This window comes from Triturus cristatus, chromosome 3_2, assembly GCF_964204655.1.
Source record: "Triturus cristatus chromosome 3_2, aTriCri1.1, whole genome shotgun sequence".
Classification (NCBI taxonomy): Eukaryota; Metazoa; Chordata; class Amphibia; order Caudata; family Salamandridae; genus Triturus; species Triturus cristatus.
In genome coordinates this window covers 1,105,406,587-1,105,424,561 of record NC_140584.1, presented here as the reverse complement: position 1 = coordinate 1,105,424,561, position 17,975 = coordinate 1,105,406,587, and the positions used below count along the sequence as shown (strand labels likewise).

Genomic DNA, 17,975 nt, shown 5'->3' with positions numbered 1-17,975 from the left:
CCAGAAGTCTGGCCGGACAAGCGTCTGCAGGGGACCCTGATTTGAGCCCTCTGAGTAATTTAAGAGTTTCCACAGGGTGGACAGGGCTAAAAACGGACAGCAAAGTAGGAAGAGCTGCCTGTACCATCCGAGCCCCAGTCCGAGCGCCAGTATCAGGAGAGAACGAGGTCTGAATAGCCAAGATTTTATCCCTGAAAAACCCGGACAAGGTATTGCACCAGTCAAAGGAGGAGGGAGTCACACTTGTTTGGGCTAACGGGGAGGTGAAGCTCTGCACTATGGAAAAGATTTCTTTCGAATTGTTCCTGGCCGCATCAATGCGAGCCGCATAGAAATTTCCTTTAGCAACCGAAATAGCGCCATAATAAGACCTTTGCATCCTTCTGAGATTGACTTTTGCCATAGGGCAATAGTTACTCCTCCGCCAAGTCCGCTCCAAAATTTTGCACTCATGTTTGAGCGTTTTTAGGGCGGGAGTAAACCAAGGTCTAGAGGGGGTGACTCTAGTCGGCCTGATGGGCCGGCGAGAGGAGATGGAGTTCACTACACCGGACACCCAACCCGTAAATTCTGACATGCACTCCTCCAGACCTCCCGACAGCATGGGTCTGGCCATAGCCAGAGCCCGAGCAAATTCTAGAGGATCCACTTTCCCCAGAGCAGGCTTCGCTGAGCTCAGCACCCGAGCATCGGCCCTAGAGACGGTCCAAGAGAAGTAGGATATGAAATGATCAGACCAAGTCACTGGGAGAGGATCTGAGACCAGGATAGGGAAAATGGAGCAGATAGGGTCCAATATGTGACCAGCCCGATGAGTGGGGAGGCCAACGTGCTGAACAAGCTGGGCAGTATGAAGAATATCCAACATGTCAGCCGCCTCCCCATCCTCAGGCATATCCACATGGAGGTTCAAATCGTCCAACACAAGAAAATGAGAGAACCTGACCGCCCTCGAAGTGAGAGCATCTCCCCAAGCCTGAAGAAATGGACCGGATGGTCCCGGAGGCCGATAGATCAGGGTAGCCCCAAGTGTGAAATGGGCTGACAGACGGGCACTAAAGTCAAGAGCCTCGCATCCAGCCCAGTCCTCTGAATTGCCCAGATGAAGGTCCCATTTATCTTTGTATATAACTACGACCCCCCTCCCCTTGACCCCTGGCGGTCGACTCTAAGAATTCTATAGCCCACCGGGGTAGACAGAGCAACTGTGGGAGCAGAAAAAGGGTCAAGCCAGGTCTCAGTGAGAAACAGCATGTCTAGGGAGCCATCCTCCAGCAGGCAGTAAACGTCCTCATGATGTTTCTTTAGAGAGCGGACATTGATTAGTGCTGCAGAAAGTTGGACCGCATTATCCCGCTCCTTGGGGCTATGAATGCCTTTAGAGACCAGGCCACAACCCTCCTCTAACTGGAAGCCACAAACACTGCACACTTCAACCGGGCTCTTTGCCACATCCAAGGAATGAGGGGGATGACAGGCCGCTGCCTCCAAGTCTCTGAGAGCATCACCAGAGTAGAAAACCCGTGGAGTGAGTTCACCAGAAACTGAGGCTTCCATCGTAGCTTCCCTGGCGCTGGACGCTGACGGGACGGAGACGGGCACAGACGGGCTTGCCTTAGGCGTGCCTTCAGCGCGCCAGCGGCGCACCCGCTGCGCGCGTCCGCTGCGCGTCCTTTCTGCGCGCATTAAATGCGCCCTGGAGCCAAAAGTCTAGAGCGATAACCGGTTGCAAGCAGCAACATGGCGTCCGAGGATGGAGAAGCCCTCCGCCCCTCGAAGGGATCACCGCGCCGGTAAGGTAGGAGTGTAAGAAATGTGCAAATAGGCAAAGGATTTCGTTTTTAAAGTGCGGGTATGAGAAAGTTAGCAGCGTAAATAGCAGCAAGCGGAGAGAATACAAAAAGCTTCTAAATCATTAAAATCAGTTTCTATAAGAACACATCACATTTAAAACACGCAGTCGCTTTAAAGCGAGTCTCACTGGTGTAGCCGAGTAAGCCCTCAGGCGAAGCGCGTCCGTTCTGCGCGCATTAAATGCGCCCTGGAGCCAAAAGTCTAGAGCGCTAACCGGCTGCAAGCAGCAAGAGTTTAGGCAGACCACAATGAATACAGGAGCCATGGAAGGCCCACTGAACAAAAGTACTTTGATTCTCATCCCCGAGCGATTTATCAGTGTCAATCCTGCAGCCGAGGTGATGCGTTGATTTTCTCCATGCAACAATGGTGATGCGCCGGTTCCAAAGACGAAGCACTGGTTTCAAAATGTGTTGGTTCCAAAGCCTATACACAGGGTTTCTCCACGCAATCGAGGGGATACGTCGATTGTCTCTCACCGCAGCAGTGGTGATGCAGTGGTACCGATGCATCGGTTTCAATAGCGATGCGCTGGTTCCAAGTGCAATGCATCGGTTCTGTTACCGCAACAGCAGCAATGCATCTATTGTGCTTCATGTAGCAGAGGATGCATCAGTTCCAGTTTCGGCTCTTTTGCTAAGGCGGAGGAGCGTCGCCCTACTACCAGGAGCAGCAAAGAAAGGAAAAAATAAAATGATGATAATGGAATGCTATTATCATTTTACTTATTCCTCTTGTTGCGGCAGTGCGTGAGGGGGTGAGGGAGAGCTGCAGAGAGGAGGGGCAGAACACTCCTGTGTGCAGTGACTGTTTGGAACTAGTCATGCGCACTCCCCTGTTCTGCATGAAGGCTGCATTACCGCCAGCATGGAGAACATGCCCACCTCGCCACCCCTGGCTGAGCGCAGTGTCATGGTACTCAGACCAATCACAATGCTCCATTGGAGGGTTGTGATTGGCTTAGGGGTGGGCGACTGGCTGTCTGCATCTTGTTCCGACCTGGAATCGTACACAGCCAAGCAAAAGAGAAGACGCGGGACCTGGCGGCAGCAGCAAGGTACGTTTATTATATATATATTTTTTAAAGCAGCCCGTGGCCCCCCACCTCCCTTAACACCCCCCACCTGCGAACTGTGCCGGCCGCCCCATGTCGGTTCCACTGGAGCAAGCATCTGGATCCACTTCCAATGTACCAGGCACAGGAGCTGGGGATATCCTTTGATATCCCTCAGTCTTACAACAGGAGGCAAGCCTGGATATGCTCCTTCCTCACCAGCAGAATTCAGCGGGTCAGACTCCCTCCCTACCTCTCAGAGCCAATAGAGACCAACTGTGGAAGGCCCCAAGGCTCCTACCTCAGCTCCACCCTCTTCAACATCTACTTGGACCCCCTTGCTACCATTGTTAGAGCCATGGGCTCAACATCGTCTCCTATGCTGACGACACCCAGCTTATCCTCTCCCTCAACAACGAACCAACATCACCCGTCATAGTCACATCACCCAAAACCTCCGTGATCTCCACTTGCTTCCAGTCGACAGAAGAATAACCTTCAAACTCCTCACCCACAAATACAAGGCCCTTCATAACACCGGACCAATATACCTGAACAACCGCCTCTCCTTCCACACACCCAAAAAACACCTCCGATCAGCCGACCTCGCTCTAGCCACCATCCCACGCATCCGTGAGACCAGAACAGGCGGAAAGTCCTTCAACTACCTAACAGCCAAGGCCTGGAATGACCTCCCCCTCCGTCTTTGGCAAGCTTTCTCAGTTCAGGAAGGACCTCAAGACCTGGCTCTTCGGATGACCCCAGCATTAAATGGAGCCAACCCCTCACCCCCAGCGCATAGAGAGCCTCATGGCTGAGTAGTTGTGCTTTACCAATCTGATTGATTGATTGAGCAGCACAGCAACCCCCCTCCTGGCAGAGCAGAAAAGCAGTTCTTTCAGAGCAGCAGACCAGCAGAATGGCAGTCCTTGTAGCAGCACAGCAGTCTTCCTCCTGTACAAGTTTCTTCACTGGTCCAGTAGTGTCTGATTTGCTGGGGTCAGAGACCAAGGGGCAGATTTATGAGGCCCGTTGCGCCATCGGAACGTCACTTTTTGTGACGTTCCGTGGCGCAGAAGCCTGCGTGATATGTATCAGGCAGCACTGAGCCACTTTTTTTGGCTTAATGCTGCCTCATAAATATCAGTCCCTTTAATGCAGTGTTCTGCGTTAAAGGGGCGTGCAATGGGTGTTGCTGGGGGCGTTCCCAGCAACATCCATGGCCTTTTGACACTGCCCCAGATTTACGAGAAATCGTAAATCTGAGGCAGCGCCAAAAGCATCCGCCTCCCCAGGGGAGGCGTAAGGGAGGCGCAACGGGGAGAAATATCTTTATTTCTCCTCGTTTTTCCTTTTTCTATGTGTGCTGCATTCTGCAGCACCCATACAAAGAGGAAAAACCTCTTGTGATTATTTTTGTACAGAAAGGTTTCCCTTCCTGTACAAAAATATTCATCTCCGCAACGCAGGCACCCTTGCACCATGGTGCAGAGGTGCCTGCGTTGGCGCAGGCAGCCCATTGTGCGCCGGCGCAGGGGAAAAGGACAGGAATGCGCTGCATTTTATAGATACGGTGCATCCCTGCCCTTTTCTTTTGCCGTAGGGAAGCGCAGCAGGAAGGCCTGCGGCACTACTCTACGGCAAAACCTCATAAATCTGCCCCCAAGTACTTATACCCAGTTGTGCCTTTGAAGTGAAGGTGAACTCACAGAGGGTCTTTGAAGTGCAGAGGTCCTCCCTCCCAGCTCTGACTCCAGACTCAATACAGGAGGGCATGCAGCTCTTTGTGGGAGGACAGGGCTCAGACTATTCATGTTTAAGTGTCAGCTCCTTACTCCCATCCTGCCCAGGATGACCCATCAGGATGTGGATGGCCACTCGGTCACACCTAAGCTCCCTTTGCGTGTGGCTATCTAGAGGGAATGTACAAAATCCAGCTGTTACCCAAACAGACATATATTGGAGACAGGCTACAGGCACAAAGGGCTTAGAGCAGTAAAATGCAATCTTTCTAAAAGGTCAAGACTGATTTAAATATAACTGGGTCCAAACTGGGGTGGTGTGGTGAGCAAAACAAAGATGGATTTAACCCAGATCTGTGACTTGGGGTGAATGTATGATTGGTTCAGCATTCCATCTATTATTTGTTCTTTTTGCTTTTGTCACCCTAAGTGGGAAGGGTATGCCAGGCGTGGGTCTCATGCTCACTGTGCCACTGGATTCAAGCAAGCTTGGCTGAAATGGGGTGATACACCGAAACAAGGATGCTTGTTTGCGGGCCAGGGAGGACAATGCCTGGCAGTTCAGTATGGACTGTTCCCATGGGGAGCTGGATCAGGGCTTATTTGGATATGGCTGGGTCCAAACTGGGGTGAAGTGGTGAGCAAAAAAACAATTAATTAAATGCGGATCTGTGAATGTTTGATTTGGTCAGCATTTCTTCTAGCATTTGCTCTATTTGTTCTTTTTATCTTTCTTAAAAAGGCATTTTTAAAAGGGTAGTTATAAATTCAACTTCACCAGTAAAGAGGATTTATTGCTACCATCCCAGTGATATTAAATAAGATAGAGCCACTCTTTCTCAATCAGGAGTTACAGCTTATAAGTATAATAAGAAATTCCCATTGTTAACCTATGAGATGGGTAGGCCTCACAGTAGTAAAAAACGAATGTGGGTGTTTTTCACTATCAGGACATGCAAAACAAAAAAGTGCATGTCCTATCTTTTGATTACACAACACCCTGCCCTTAGGGCTGACTCACATATAATAAATGGGGAGTTTAAGGCTTAGCAAAAGGTTTTAAATGCTAAGTCGGCATGGAAGTGAAAACTACATACACAGGCTGTGCAGTGACAGGCCTGAGACATGTTTAAAGTGCTACTTGTGTGGATTCACAATCAGTACTGCAGGCCTACTAGTAGGCACTGAGCATAGATACTGCACTCTACTAGGGACTTATGGATAAAGTGAATATGCCATTTATGGATAAGTTAATCAAACATGTTTTAGGACAGAAGCATGTGCACTTTAGCACTGGTTGGCAGTGGTAAAGTACTCAGAGTCCTAAGGAATACAAAACAAATTCAGCAAAAGTGGAGGCAAGCAGTCAAAAAGCTTGTGGGAAGAGTACCCTAAGGCTGTCAGATCTAACAGATGGTAAAGTCAGATTTAAAGTCACAAATCAGAATATGCCACTTTTAGAAAGTTTGCAGATTCGTGTCCTAACCCAGTGGCGGCTCCTCCGCTAAGGTGAAGGAGCATCGCCACACTTCTATTTGAGCAGTGAAAAAATAAAAATAAAATGATAATAACAAGATATTATTATAATGTTATGTTTCTGTGCAGGACTGGAGTCAGGGCGGAGCGGAGCGAGGCTGAGCTCGCCAGAGCAGATTGAGGAGTGGTTTGCACTCCCTAAATGTGCATGACTGTTTGGCTGGCCCTATTAGGCCGGTTAAACTGTAATTCACACTTAGAAATGTTCTCCACCTGGCTGTGTTGCACAGTCCGATGGGTAACATGCCAATCACGACACTGCTCATGCAGCATTGTGTTTGGCTCGGAGAGTCTGCATATGGTGCTGCCAGTGCAGACGAAGAGGACAGAGGAGAGGTGTGCGGCGGTAGCGAAGAGAAGATACATTTTTTTTTATCCATTCCTCCCTGCCCCACCACCCCCATTTCAAGGCAGCCACCACTGTCCTAACCATTTGCTGCCTGCAAGCCTGTTCCTGAGTCACATGACTAGGTGTAGCTGGCAGTTGTCCTTTCTGTATTCCTCGCAGACAGCCACACAATAGTGGGACTGGGGTTTGGTAGGATGGGCCATCTTAACTTGATCAAAAGGAGGAGCTATAACCTGTCACACTTGCACTTCAAAGAAACTGCCTCAGCACACATACAAATAACTACACACTAGCCTTTTGTGACCCAGACCCAGTGGATCCAGGGCATAGAGACAGGAAATTCCAGAACTAGATGGGGAAAGTCTGAAGTTTCTCTCACTTCAAAGCTAGCAACAGGTATAAATAATGGACCCTTAGACCAACTCTGCAGATCACTTCTAGACCTGTGGAATATTCAGAAAACCGACTTCTATACTGCGCTGCTGCTTGAAGGGCTTCCCTGCTGTAAGAAGGACTGCCCTACTGCCCTGCTATCTGAGGACGGAAGACTGGACCTGCTCACTGAACCCAGAATCCACAGAGTGACTCCAAGGGCAAGCTGACTGGAATCCTGAGCTATAAGGACATTGCAAGTTCCAGAGACTTGCCCTGCATCAGCCTATCTGCCCAGACACAACTGGACCTGCCTGTGCCCTGCTGGCTCTGCTGGAGTGAGTCCTGAGTAACATGATGTGTCGCCCAGGTTCTAGACCGTTGGCTGGAATCAGAGAGTACTCCTGGCTCAACTGTGGGTTTCCTCAGAACTCACACAGTGCAACGCAACTTGACACACCACGAGACAGGGCTGTGCACCCCCCTGAATGACGTCCTTATCGGAACAGACACAGAGTGACAGGACCTCACTTCTCAGCCCTCGCAGCTCCTCATCGGAACCAATGCAGCATGACACAACCTGATGCAGGACTGTGCATCAGAGCCCTCTCAGCTCCTCATCGGAACTGGTGCAGTGCGACACAATGCTTCACATCAATTCTCAGTGGGAATAACCTAGTCCCTGTATCCAGCCCACACTCCCACACGGTTGGCCTGAACTTGTAACTTTGAAACAACCAGATAACCACAGTTGACGCTTTGTGTTTTCAGGTGCTATACTTTACCTAAAACTTTGAAATTGCATACCTCCGGTTCTACTGATTCGATTTTTTTCATTTTGTTGACAAATAATTTATCGAAATTTACAAACAATTTATAAATTAGTGTGGGATTTTTCTTGTGATTTCTCATCACTTTATTACAGTTTAAATGCAGCATAAATAGTTTACATATTGCCTCCAGTTTAAGACTGATGCTTTTGTGCCAGTTTACAAGAGGGTTAAGCACAGGTTAACTTTGTGATTTTTTGTGGTTCACCCAGACAAGGCCTGTGGGTGTTGCTTAAGTAGGGTTTCACCCGCCTCAACCAACAACCCAATTTTTCACACCATTCTTCTGATGTGAACTCCCAAGTTAGACTCAGTTTTTAAAATGTTAGGTTAGCCTGTCTGCCTTTGGTCCACATTCAGCATGTAATTATCGTTCACACAAAGGAGCAGGACTTTCTGAGAAGCATGCCATGCCAGCTACGGACACTTCTGTGGAACAGGACTTGGGAAAGAGCACTTGTACACAGTGCAGCAGAAGTGATAATAGTGCATCAGACTTTCCAGGAGTTTCTGGTAGTGAGTCCAGCTGATTAACTCATACAAGTTGAAACTCAGATAAACATTTAAATCCTCAAGATGGGGTTAATAGTGTACACATACAAATTGAGGGGGCTATACCACACACAATGTAAGCAGTCTTCAGTCATTTATCTGAAGCCTGTGACATTATTTTAGCAGAGGATGACTGGTCCCCAGTCTTCATTAGGGAGCACCGTGAGGAGAGGAGGTGATATGAGTAGCCTTTTCCTGCATAGTACCTAAGGACATCAGGGTTTTCCAGATATCCTCTGCTGTTGCATCCACACATTAATTCACAGCCATCCACATCCCATTGACAGTGTGAAGCTACGCATCATCTACGTCAGTGCAATGCCACACTGCAGAGATTTCTGGGATGTACAGGGACTGCTCTCTGCTAGAAAGAGACACCCCTCTGCACCTGGACTGTAGACAGGCACAGATGGGTGCAGTCAATCACAGTACAGAAACGTATGCATTAACATACAGAGGAGAGCAAGTGCAGAACATACAAAAGCACCAAATTTCCTAGAAAGTGACTTTTCAGTCTAGCTACAGGCAGCTTTTACTGTTTGGTAAGACCTCATGTCAGATCAACACACAGCACCCAAACACACAACACGTGCCATGGAGACAAGGGGGCATATTTATAATAACTGACGCATCCCTGCATATCAGCAGGGATGCGCCAGTTATTTTGCCCCCCAGCTCTGCCACCATGGATGCGCCGCATTTATAATGCGGCGCACCATGGGGCAAAAACGGCACAGATGCGTCACGCATCTGTGCCGTAAAAGTGGCGCATTGCTGGAGTTGCGTCGCAAGCGCGACGCAGCTCCAGCAATGCTCTGGGGGGCCCTATCTGCACAATGCTGCGTCAATCCTTACGCCTGCTTCAAGCAGGCGCAGGGTTTTGACGCAGCATGGGCTCAAAAGTGACTGAGTGAAATCTTGTAGATTTCACTCAGCCACTTTTAGGAGGCGTTCCTGCGCCGGAACGCCCCCACCTGCCCTGGAACGCCTACATGTGGCGCAGGGCTTTACAACGTGATGCATCTCCCAGATGCGTCACGTTGTAAATACCCCGCACCATGCCGCAGGATTTGCGCCGCTGCTGCGTCACAAAAGTGACGCAACGGCGGCGTAAATGAGGCGCAAGTCAAACATAAATCTGCCCCAAGGACTTTAGGTCAGTCCTTGTTAGCCATTGACTTGCTTAAATGAGCCCCCTTGAGGCATTGGCTCAAAGAACTTTCTGTCACATTGTGATAAACTGATAGCCCTTTGTGTGTTGCTTACATATTTGGCATGCATAGTTTTTGTAGTGAGAAAGACACAAAGTAGAACTAGGGGATGGGATGAGCAGCATTTGGTGCAGTATTACGAAAAAAGCATTGGCAACACCAATGTCTGGTTAGTGAAAATGCAAGTTCGACCTAGTGGCTTGGTAATGCTTGTTCTTTTTTCCTGATTGACTTCAAATTTCTCCAAATCTTCCAAGTGTCAGTACTTGTTCATTAAAACGTTTTCACCAATTACTTTTCACATTTTTAACACAGTTTTTGATATACTACGTCCGTTTTCCACATGAGCTCTTTTCATGTGCATTTCTCTATGTTTCTTTTTGTTAATATGTCCCTCCCAGCATGAGAACCACCGTTACTCCTTTCTTTCACTCACTCCATGCCTTCAATGTTCTGCCTTCAGGGACGACTTTATTGAAAATCAATACAAGGTGGCAATATGGGTTAGTACCAGTAGTGGGTGCTGGACTGCACACCTAGACATCAGATATAGCATTGTCGCCAATACAGGGGGGAGGCAGAATCCTACTTTGTCTTGGGAAACAAAAATCCTTGCACCGGCACTGTCCGCCCACGCTTAGAACTTGTCTTTTTGTGTTATCGTGTCATGCTGTCATCTTCTTGCATTTTATTTTCATGTATTCCTTGTGTTGCTTGCATTTCTGCTGCTTCTCTTTGGTTACTGCTTGTGCATCTGTGGTGCATACATTTACTACTGTTGCATGTAAATTTGCAGTATATTAAGCGCCTGATTTAGATCTCAGCGGACGGGTTACTCCATCACTACAGTGACTGACATCCCTTTTGCAGAAACATAAATCCCATATCCTATGGAATTATTTTTTGGGCGCATGGTATATCTGTCATCGATGTCTCGAAACGTAACAGCGGAATTTGAATACAGAAATCCTTGAATGTGTATTTTCAAGCCAGTTTCTGTAATCAGTCCCTCTAATGTTATCAGCCGAGAGCTTCTGAGTTCTGAAAGCCTCTCTGAAACAGATGAGAGGTAAACAAATCATGTTGTTAAATGTCAGCACTCGAGTTAATGACTGAACTCTCCCATTCACATATTGCCTAATGCAGCGTCTAAGTGCTCCCAACCAAATTAATTAAAGGGCTAGAAGACCTGAGCTATTAGGCAACTATCAATCAGTTGAGTTTTTAACCCTAGACGGATTATATATGTTCCAGAGGTAACAGGATGCCAGGATAGGGAATCCACGAGCCCGCTCAAACAGGTTTGTAAAGTTTTTATTTCTCAGTTGACAAAGGAACGCATCCATGGTCTTGGTCACCTGACCCCATTTGTGGTCAAAGGCTCTTTAAAGCTCATGAGTGTTCAAACATACCATGTGTCAATCAACATAAACATAAAAGAAATACTTGGGTTTACTGTGAGTTAAAACGTTGCAACCCAATGTTTTCTTAAACTGCTAATGCAAATTATTGGCTGTCAGATGTTTAATTCACATTTAAAGGAGTCTTTGAAATCAATAGAGCGCGGGCTAGGCTCTGTGTGTTATTTCTGCTAGTGCCCGTTTTCTGCGCTGCAATCGTGGGTCTAGTGCCCCTGTGTTGAGTGCTTTTATGTACATTAGTGATGTGTGTGTAAAAAGTTAGGGCGTAATGTCTATGAGTGCGTATCTTGTCCAGTGACCTTCTATAGTCTGGTAAGTTATCCCAGCAGAGTGGATTATATATGTATATAAATCAGTCATACCGCCGATTGACAAGGATCAGCATAGCAGGGCCGGCTTTAGCGCTGGTGCTGCCCAGGGCGACAATGTTAGTCGGTGCTCCCCAATGACCACCTACGCCACAGAGTTCCTCACTACCACCCTTTGACAGAGCCCCTCAAGTCTCCATAACCACTCCCTCTAAGATGCATTTTAATTAGTTTTAGGTTGAGAAATCAAAAGACACACAGATGATGGACCTAATGCAAAGCAAATCAAACATTCAACCCTAGTCAATAGATCTGGGTAAAATCCATTGTTATTTTGCTCGCCACCCCAGTTTAGACCCAGCCATATGCAAATCAGTCTTGACCCTGTGCTTCATGGGAACAGCCAAGACTGAATTGTCAAGCCAGGTACTCCCTGGACTGGAAACAAGCATGCTGGGACTGGCTGCAGGGCATCACCCCTCATCAGCCAGGCTACCTTGAATCCAGTGTCACAGTGAGGCCGGAACTCATGTATGGACATTCCCGGCGCCCTCAGGGTGAAAAAGCAAAAGATACACATACAATGGACGGAATGCAGAGCAAACCAAACATTCACCCCCAGTAAATAGATCTGGGGTAAATCCATTGTTCTTTTGCTCACCGTGCCACCCCAGTTTAGACTCAGCCATATGCAAACCAGTCTTGACCCTGTGCCTCATGGGAGGACCTGGCCTGGCAGTTCGGGCTAGACTTTTCCCATAGGGATCAGGGTCAAGACTGATTTGTATATGGCTTGGTTCAAACTGGAATGGCATGGGCAGCAAAAAAACGATGGATTTAGGCCCAGATCTCTGTACTGGGGTGAATGTACAGCATTGTTCTGCATTCTGTCCATCAAGTGTTGCTTTTTCATTTGTCACCCTGGGTGGGACGGGTATGCCTAGACGTGGGTCCCGTGCTCTCCATGCCGGAGTCAAGCTAGCTTGGCTGATGAGGGGTGAAACCCTGAAACTGGTCCCAGGATTCTTATTTCCAGTCCAGGGAGGACCTGGCCTGGCAGTTCGGCAGGTCTGTACCCATTGGGACCAGGGTCAAGACAGATTTGCATATGTATTGGTACAAATTAGAATGGCAAGGGGGTCAAAAAACGATGGATTTAGGCCCAGATATCTATTCTGGGATGAATGTATGACATTGTTCTGCATTCTGTACATCAAATGTTCTTTTAGCATTCAATTAGTTTTAGAGCGTCACTCATACCAGTGTTGGGTGTCAGAGCACTTCACATGACACACACTACACAGAGACAATCAATCACAGGCGTCTAAATCAGTGTATAGGAAATGTTACGTAAGACAGAGGACTACAAGATATAGGAGTCACATGTGATCCATACTGGTAGACAGTATAGCTTAATAGTGCTTGGTCTGGAACAGCACCAACTCAGAAAAATGTAACTTCATAGCTGGGGGTTCTCTTTATTAATCATAATTGATTTCTATCCAAATGAACTCTTTTTTCAACATTAGGAAATTTAAAGACTGTGGCAAAAAAATCATAAATCTCTGATTTATACCTAGCAGTTTGCATGCCGCTGTTTGATGATGATGTGTTCGATTTTAGGATTGTAACTTATAAACTGCAAGTAACAAGAGGGTCTTTCAGACAAAAGCAGTAACCCACTGACCTATTAACATTATATGCACTTTGTGATCTGGATGGTACACGTTCTTTGCAGCAGGAATATTAACCCACCGTGCTACCTTACCATCAGTCAAAACGTCCACTAGATAAACCTCCGATCTCTCTCTAAGAAGAACAATAATCACCAGAGTTATCTTGACATTTCTATTGTTGTTTGAAAATTGCTGGAGGTCAGAAAAGCGGCAGCAGGTGCTATTCAAGCCATGATATACTTGCAAACATGACACCCCCACCTCAAGTCGGCGCCCTGTGCTGTTGCACCGGTCACATCGCCCTAGATCTGACCCTGCAGCTTACAGAAGGGCTGCCCCCCCCCCACAAAAAGGCCTGCAGATCAATCTGCAAAAAGCCCCTGCTTTGTTGTTTTCATTATTACAGTTTGAAGTGTTGTACTTGCCATGAGGTGCTTGCACCCTCCCTTAGTGGTACTAATAATTCAGTGGAGTCAACGATTAATCCAGTGAAGGTGAGATCCATCCCACGTTTTCAAGAGGATACATTTACATACAATTAAAGGGGCCAATCCATGACAAGAAAAAAACAGGTCTCTTTAGCAATTACTAACAGTTGAATTAATTCAGTAAAAGTGTTAGCCAGCAGGGGTAAATGCTTGTACACTACATCCTCGGAATAAAATGATAAAAAATTGCAAGTCTTTTTTTTTAGTAACCAAAAGAATTTTAAACTGGGTGATGCCCCTGGTGTTTCAATTTAAACGATATTAACTACGTAACCAGCCGCTGACAACGACAGGGAAATAAAGGGGGATTTTCCAAGGCTTGTGATATAATTTCTTCGGCTGAGTTGAGGCATTAACTTACAATTCTCACACCAAACTCAGCCAGCACCCAAACTAAAATGGCGCTCTGAAATGGCACCTGGAAGGAAGAAGCGCGTTAAAGACACAGCAACAGGAAGAGTGAATAGTGAAATGTTACACGTGCAAGGTGCCCAGGCCAGCTGGGCAACAGACCTAAACCCAGAGAGACTTACTTTCTCTCAGCGTCTCCCACTCTACCTGCTCTCTAGCGGCGTAACTTCCATTGGTGTAGCAGGTTCAGTGCACCAGAGCCCAGAGGCCTGAGGGTCCCATTGAGCCCTGATTATTGATGTATTTTATAATTCAAACAGCTGCCAGGGGGGGCCAATCACTTCCTTGCACTATTACCAATGATACCCATAATCTAGTAGAAACTCCTAGAACTGACCTACCAAAACAGTAACCCCTAAATTCAACCCCAAGGCCTTGTAGTATAGGATTACCGTAAACCCTTCACCCTGTATCAAATACTTAACACCTAACCCTATACCCAAATAGCAATGTTATTTTCAGATTGTAAGAAGAGGCTCTGCTCCTTGTCACAGAGTTCACTCAGTTTTCCATCACAGTGCCCCTTCACAGCAAAAGTAAACCAGCATCAATGTCTATCAGGTGTGTACCTTGACTTTACTAGCCCCTCCCCCTTTTGCTGGTTTCACATTGCATTGTGGTCCTTGTAGTTCCGTGTTTCACAGCTCTTCTGTTACAACACAATTGCAGCTTCCAAAAACTCTCAGGCTCCAATGTACAGCTGTGTACAGGCGAAATGTTCCTGAGCAGCACGGACTGTTATGTTGAGTCACATGCAGGGCCGGACTGGCCGTAGCGGGCACCGGGCAATACCCGGTGCGCCGCACGGGTGGGGGCCGGTTTTGAGCACCTGGGGGCTGTTTTTCTGCCCTGTAACAAAATCGGCCGAAAACCGGCCCTGGGAAAGAGCTCGGCGGCACCCCCAAGCCCCGGGGGCGCCGGCCGAGCACTTTGCCAGGGCCGGTTTTGGTTCCCAGTCCGGCCCTGGTCACATGACGTTTATGTGGCGACCTCTTGCTATCTTATGCATTCTCTCTGCAGTCTTGCTGTTCCCTGCTGCTCAGCCAGTGAGTGAGGCCATTGGTTGGAGTGAGAAGAGCTGAGCAGCAGGATGCTGCTCCTGGTGGGACTTTACCTGATTTACCTGTAACCTGATCTGAACTTAATACACCTTTTCCTTTTGTAACCTACAGGACTACATCCTTGATAGTCACAGTTTAGTTAGTTTGTTGTATGGGCAGATTACCTCTACAAAGATGAGCTAGCTTGGATCATTTTTTAAACCACGTTACACTCTTGGTTGGAAGATACATAACTGGCACATTCATTGAGTGCTTTCGAATACTGAAATGAACAAGTAGGACATATTTTAAAAGCTTACGCAGATTTATATTTCCAACAGTCCTCTTGTGCAGAAGAGGCATCCAGGAAAGAACTGCAAAAAAATAAAAGAAGGATGGTGTCCACTGACAGAGCACTGCAACCGAAATCCTACACTCATGCAGCTTGTCTTTGGATGCTGGCAGAGCCAGTTACCTGGACAGGAAGGCATGATGCTGTGTTATGGTGTCGCAGTCATAGGTGGATGAGTCGCTCTGTTTCCTCGGCAACGGTTGCCTTGGCTCCTCATCTTCCAAGAGGCCAGAGATGTCAATATTGCTTTTGCTCAGACGTTTGGTACCGCTGAAGCCTGTGCTGGAGTCTTCAGGTAAAATGGGATTATCCTGCAAAATAAACACAGAACAGGCATGCTCATTAAATACAAGATGATGGCGCTTTGAAAAAAAACTTAGCTGCGTTATAAGTTCTTTTCATCAAATTACTTGAAATCACTGCAGTGCATCTCGGAGGAGGGACAAGGGTCTAAAGCAAAAGATATCAACAGAAAATAGAAATTCAGATAACGTTTTAAACATTAGTTGGAACTTGGAAGATTATCCTGCATTTTGTTAATGGGAAAGACGGCTTATTTATGGTCATTTTCGAGCAGGATATATATGAGAAACAAAAGCCATGGCTTACTAGTTTTGTCCCATGTCGTGCCAGTTCCTTAAAATAAAACTGCAAGAACTGAATGCATAATTCGATTGGTTATAAGGGTGGTGTGTTGACACCTTCCCATGCTGTGTGCTGTGTACTACCAGACAGGCCTCAAGTGATTTCCATCTCTGATGGCATCAGAGGAGTGAGATGTCGCAAAGGTGTTTTGTGGCAAACTCGGTAAAGTTCTTTATGGGGCCCAGGCAAGATTTTAAATCGGCGAATTACATTTATGATTTGCTAATGTCGTGCTATGTGCAATTAGAGGATGTTTGAGCAATTTTGTTCCCACAACGACAAGGCCAAGCAGAAGACATTTTCTTCAGAGCCCAATGAACACACATCAGTGCTGTATTTTACTACACAACCAGCAGTCCAGGGGTGGCAGTTTCCTTGCTTGCACTGCCCTTGCTCCGCCATGAAATTGCAAACAGTGTAGCTCGATTCACAAGGGGCATGCGCAGTCATGGCGGGGAGGCCACACTCGCGGCGGGACCTCCGCACTACAGTTTCTCATTGCGGGGTCCTGCCACAAGTGTGGGGGCTCCACCACGACTGCAGAGGCACTTTGTGAATCGTACCCTGAGTATTCTTTATATGTATTGGTGACAAAGTACTCATCCGCCAAGTTCTCAGGGCCTGATTACGAGTTTGGCAGACAGGGTTACAACGTCACAAACGTGACGGATATCCCGTCCCCGTATTACAATTCCATTGTTTCCTATGTTTGTGAGGAATCTTATCTACCAAACTCGTGTGATCAGACCCTAGGTCAGGCTCTAAGCTCTTTGCTCCCAGCATATCAAAAGCATTTGTGAGGTCTAGGAACAAATGTCATGCATCATGCTGGACCCACCTCAGTATCTGCTGCCCTCGAGTATTTTAAGACGGGAAACAACCCTAACAACGCGGGCATCACATCGCGATGTCGTTACAATGCGGTCGTTACAACGACCGCGTTGTAACCACGCAATGCCATTATGTTATGTTATGTTAATTGATTTTTGTATAGCGCTAATCACTGGCAGGCCTCTAAGCGCTTTTGAGAGAGAGGCCAGATGTCACAGACGGGTGCATGGCCGAGCAGTGTGGTAGGATTAAACAGTGTCCAGGGCCTCCCTGAACAGGAATGTTTTGAGCTGTTTCCTGAAGGGGAGGAGTGCTGATTCCTTACACAGGTAGTCGGGCAGTTGGTTCCATATTTGTGGAAGCAAAACGAAAAAGGCTCTGCCCCCTTTAGATGCGGTATTGCATCCTGGAGTGGCCAGGCGGAAGGCCTCAGAAGACCGCAAAGTGCTGCCCGGGACATATTTCTTCAGGCGTTCCTTAATGTAGGCAGGCGATTTGCTATAAATTGTTTTATGGACAATGCAGAGACCCTTGAATTTTACCCTTGAAATTACTACGCAAGTCGTTACATCGACTTGCGGTAGATGACGTGCTAACATTAGAAATAGTAGAGTTCCCTATTCCAACACCTTCCCTACTGTTACGTAGGTTGGAGTTGGAATAGTAAATGATATATTTCTAATGTCAGCACGCCATCTACTGCAAGTCGATGTAACGACTTGCGTAGTAATGGAATTGCGTGGTTACAATGCGGTCGTTGTAATGACCACGTTGTAATGGCACGCAGAGTAATGGCTCGTGATATAATGAGGCATATTCTTTTAAGACACGTGTACTGTTATAAATAAACAGGTCTTGGCTTGCTTTAACATCTGTAAAAAGATATTGCACCATGAGTGTGGCGCCCTAAATAGCGCCAGACCTGGGGAATATGCCCCCTCTAGCCAACCTTCTTGTGATGGACCCACTTTATTTTGAGTGTATTGGGAGTGGTAGTAGTGTAGTTTGGTGATTGATGTCTGAAGTTTGTCTAATTTAATTTGAGGTGTCTTTAAGCACCTCCAATTTTGTACTGTTCGGCTCCGGTGCTCCTCCATCATTTCTTACCCCGCACCCTTCTTCACCTCTGTTTTCCAATATCACCTGGATGTGTAGTTACTGAAATTGCAGACGTTTATCCCATTCAAATCTCTCCACTGTTACATGTATTGTTTGTCTGAGGCATTGGTCTCTGCTTTGGTTCTTTATTGACACAGACACCCCTTGGGCAAGTTAAGGACCATATAAAAGGATCATATAAAAT

General features: G+C 47.1%; 1 protein-coding gene across 2 annotated transcripts in view; it reads right to left on the bottom strand.

The window, feature by feature from the left end:
- Positions 1 to 17,975, bottom strand: part of PITPNM3 (PITPNM family member 3) — a 1,847,214-nt gene that overhangs the window by 405,053 nt on the left and 1,424,186 nt on the right. For both annotated transcript variants that reach the window (XM_085649907.1, XM_085649908.1), the window contains one exon: positions 15,320 to 15,507. In XM_085649907.1, coding sequence (XP_085506033.1) covers positions 15,320 to 15,507 — 188 coding nt within the window. The remainder of the gene's footprint in view (positions 1 to 15,319; positions 15,508 to 17,975) is intronic.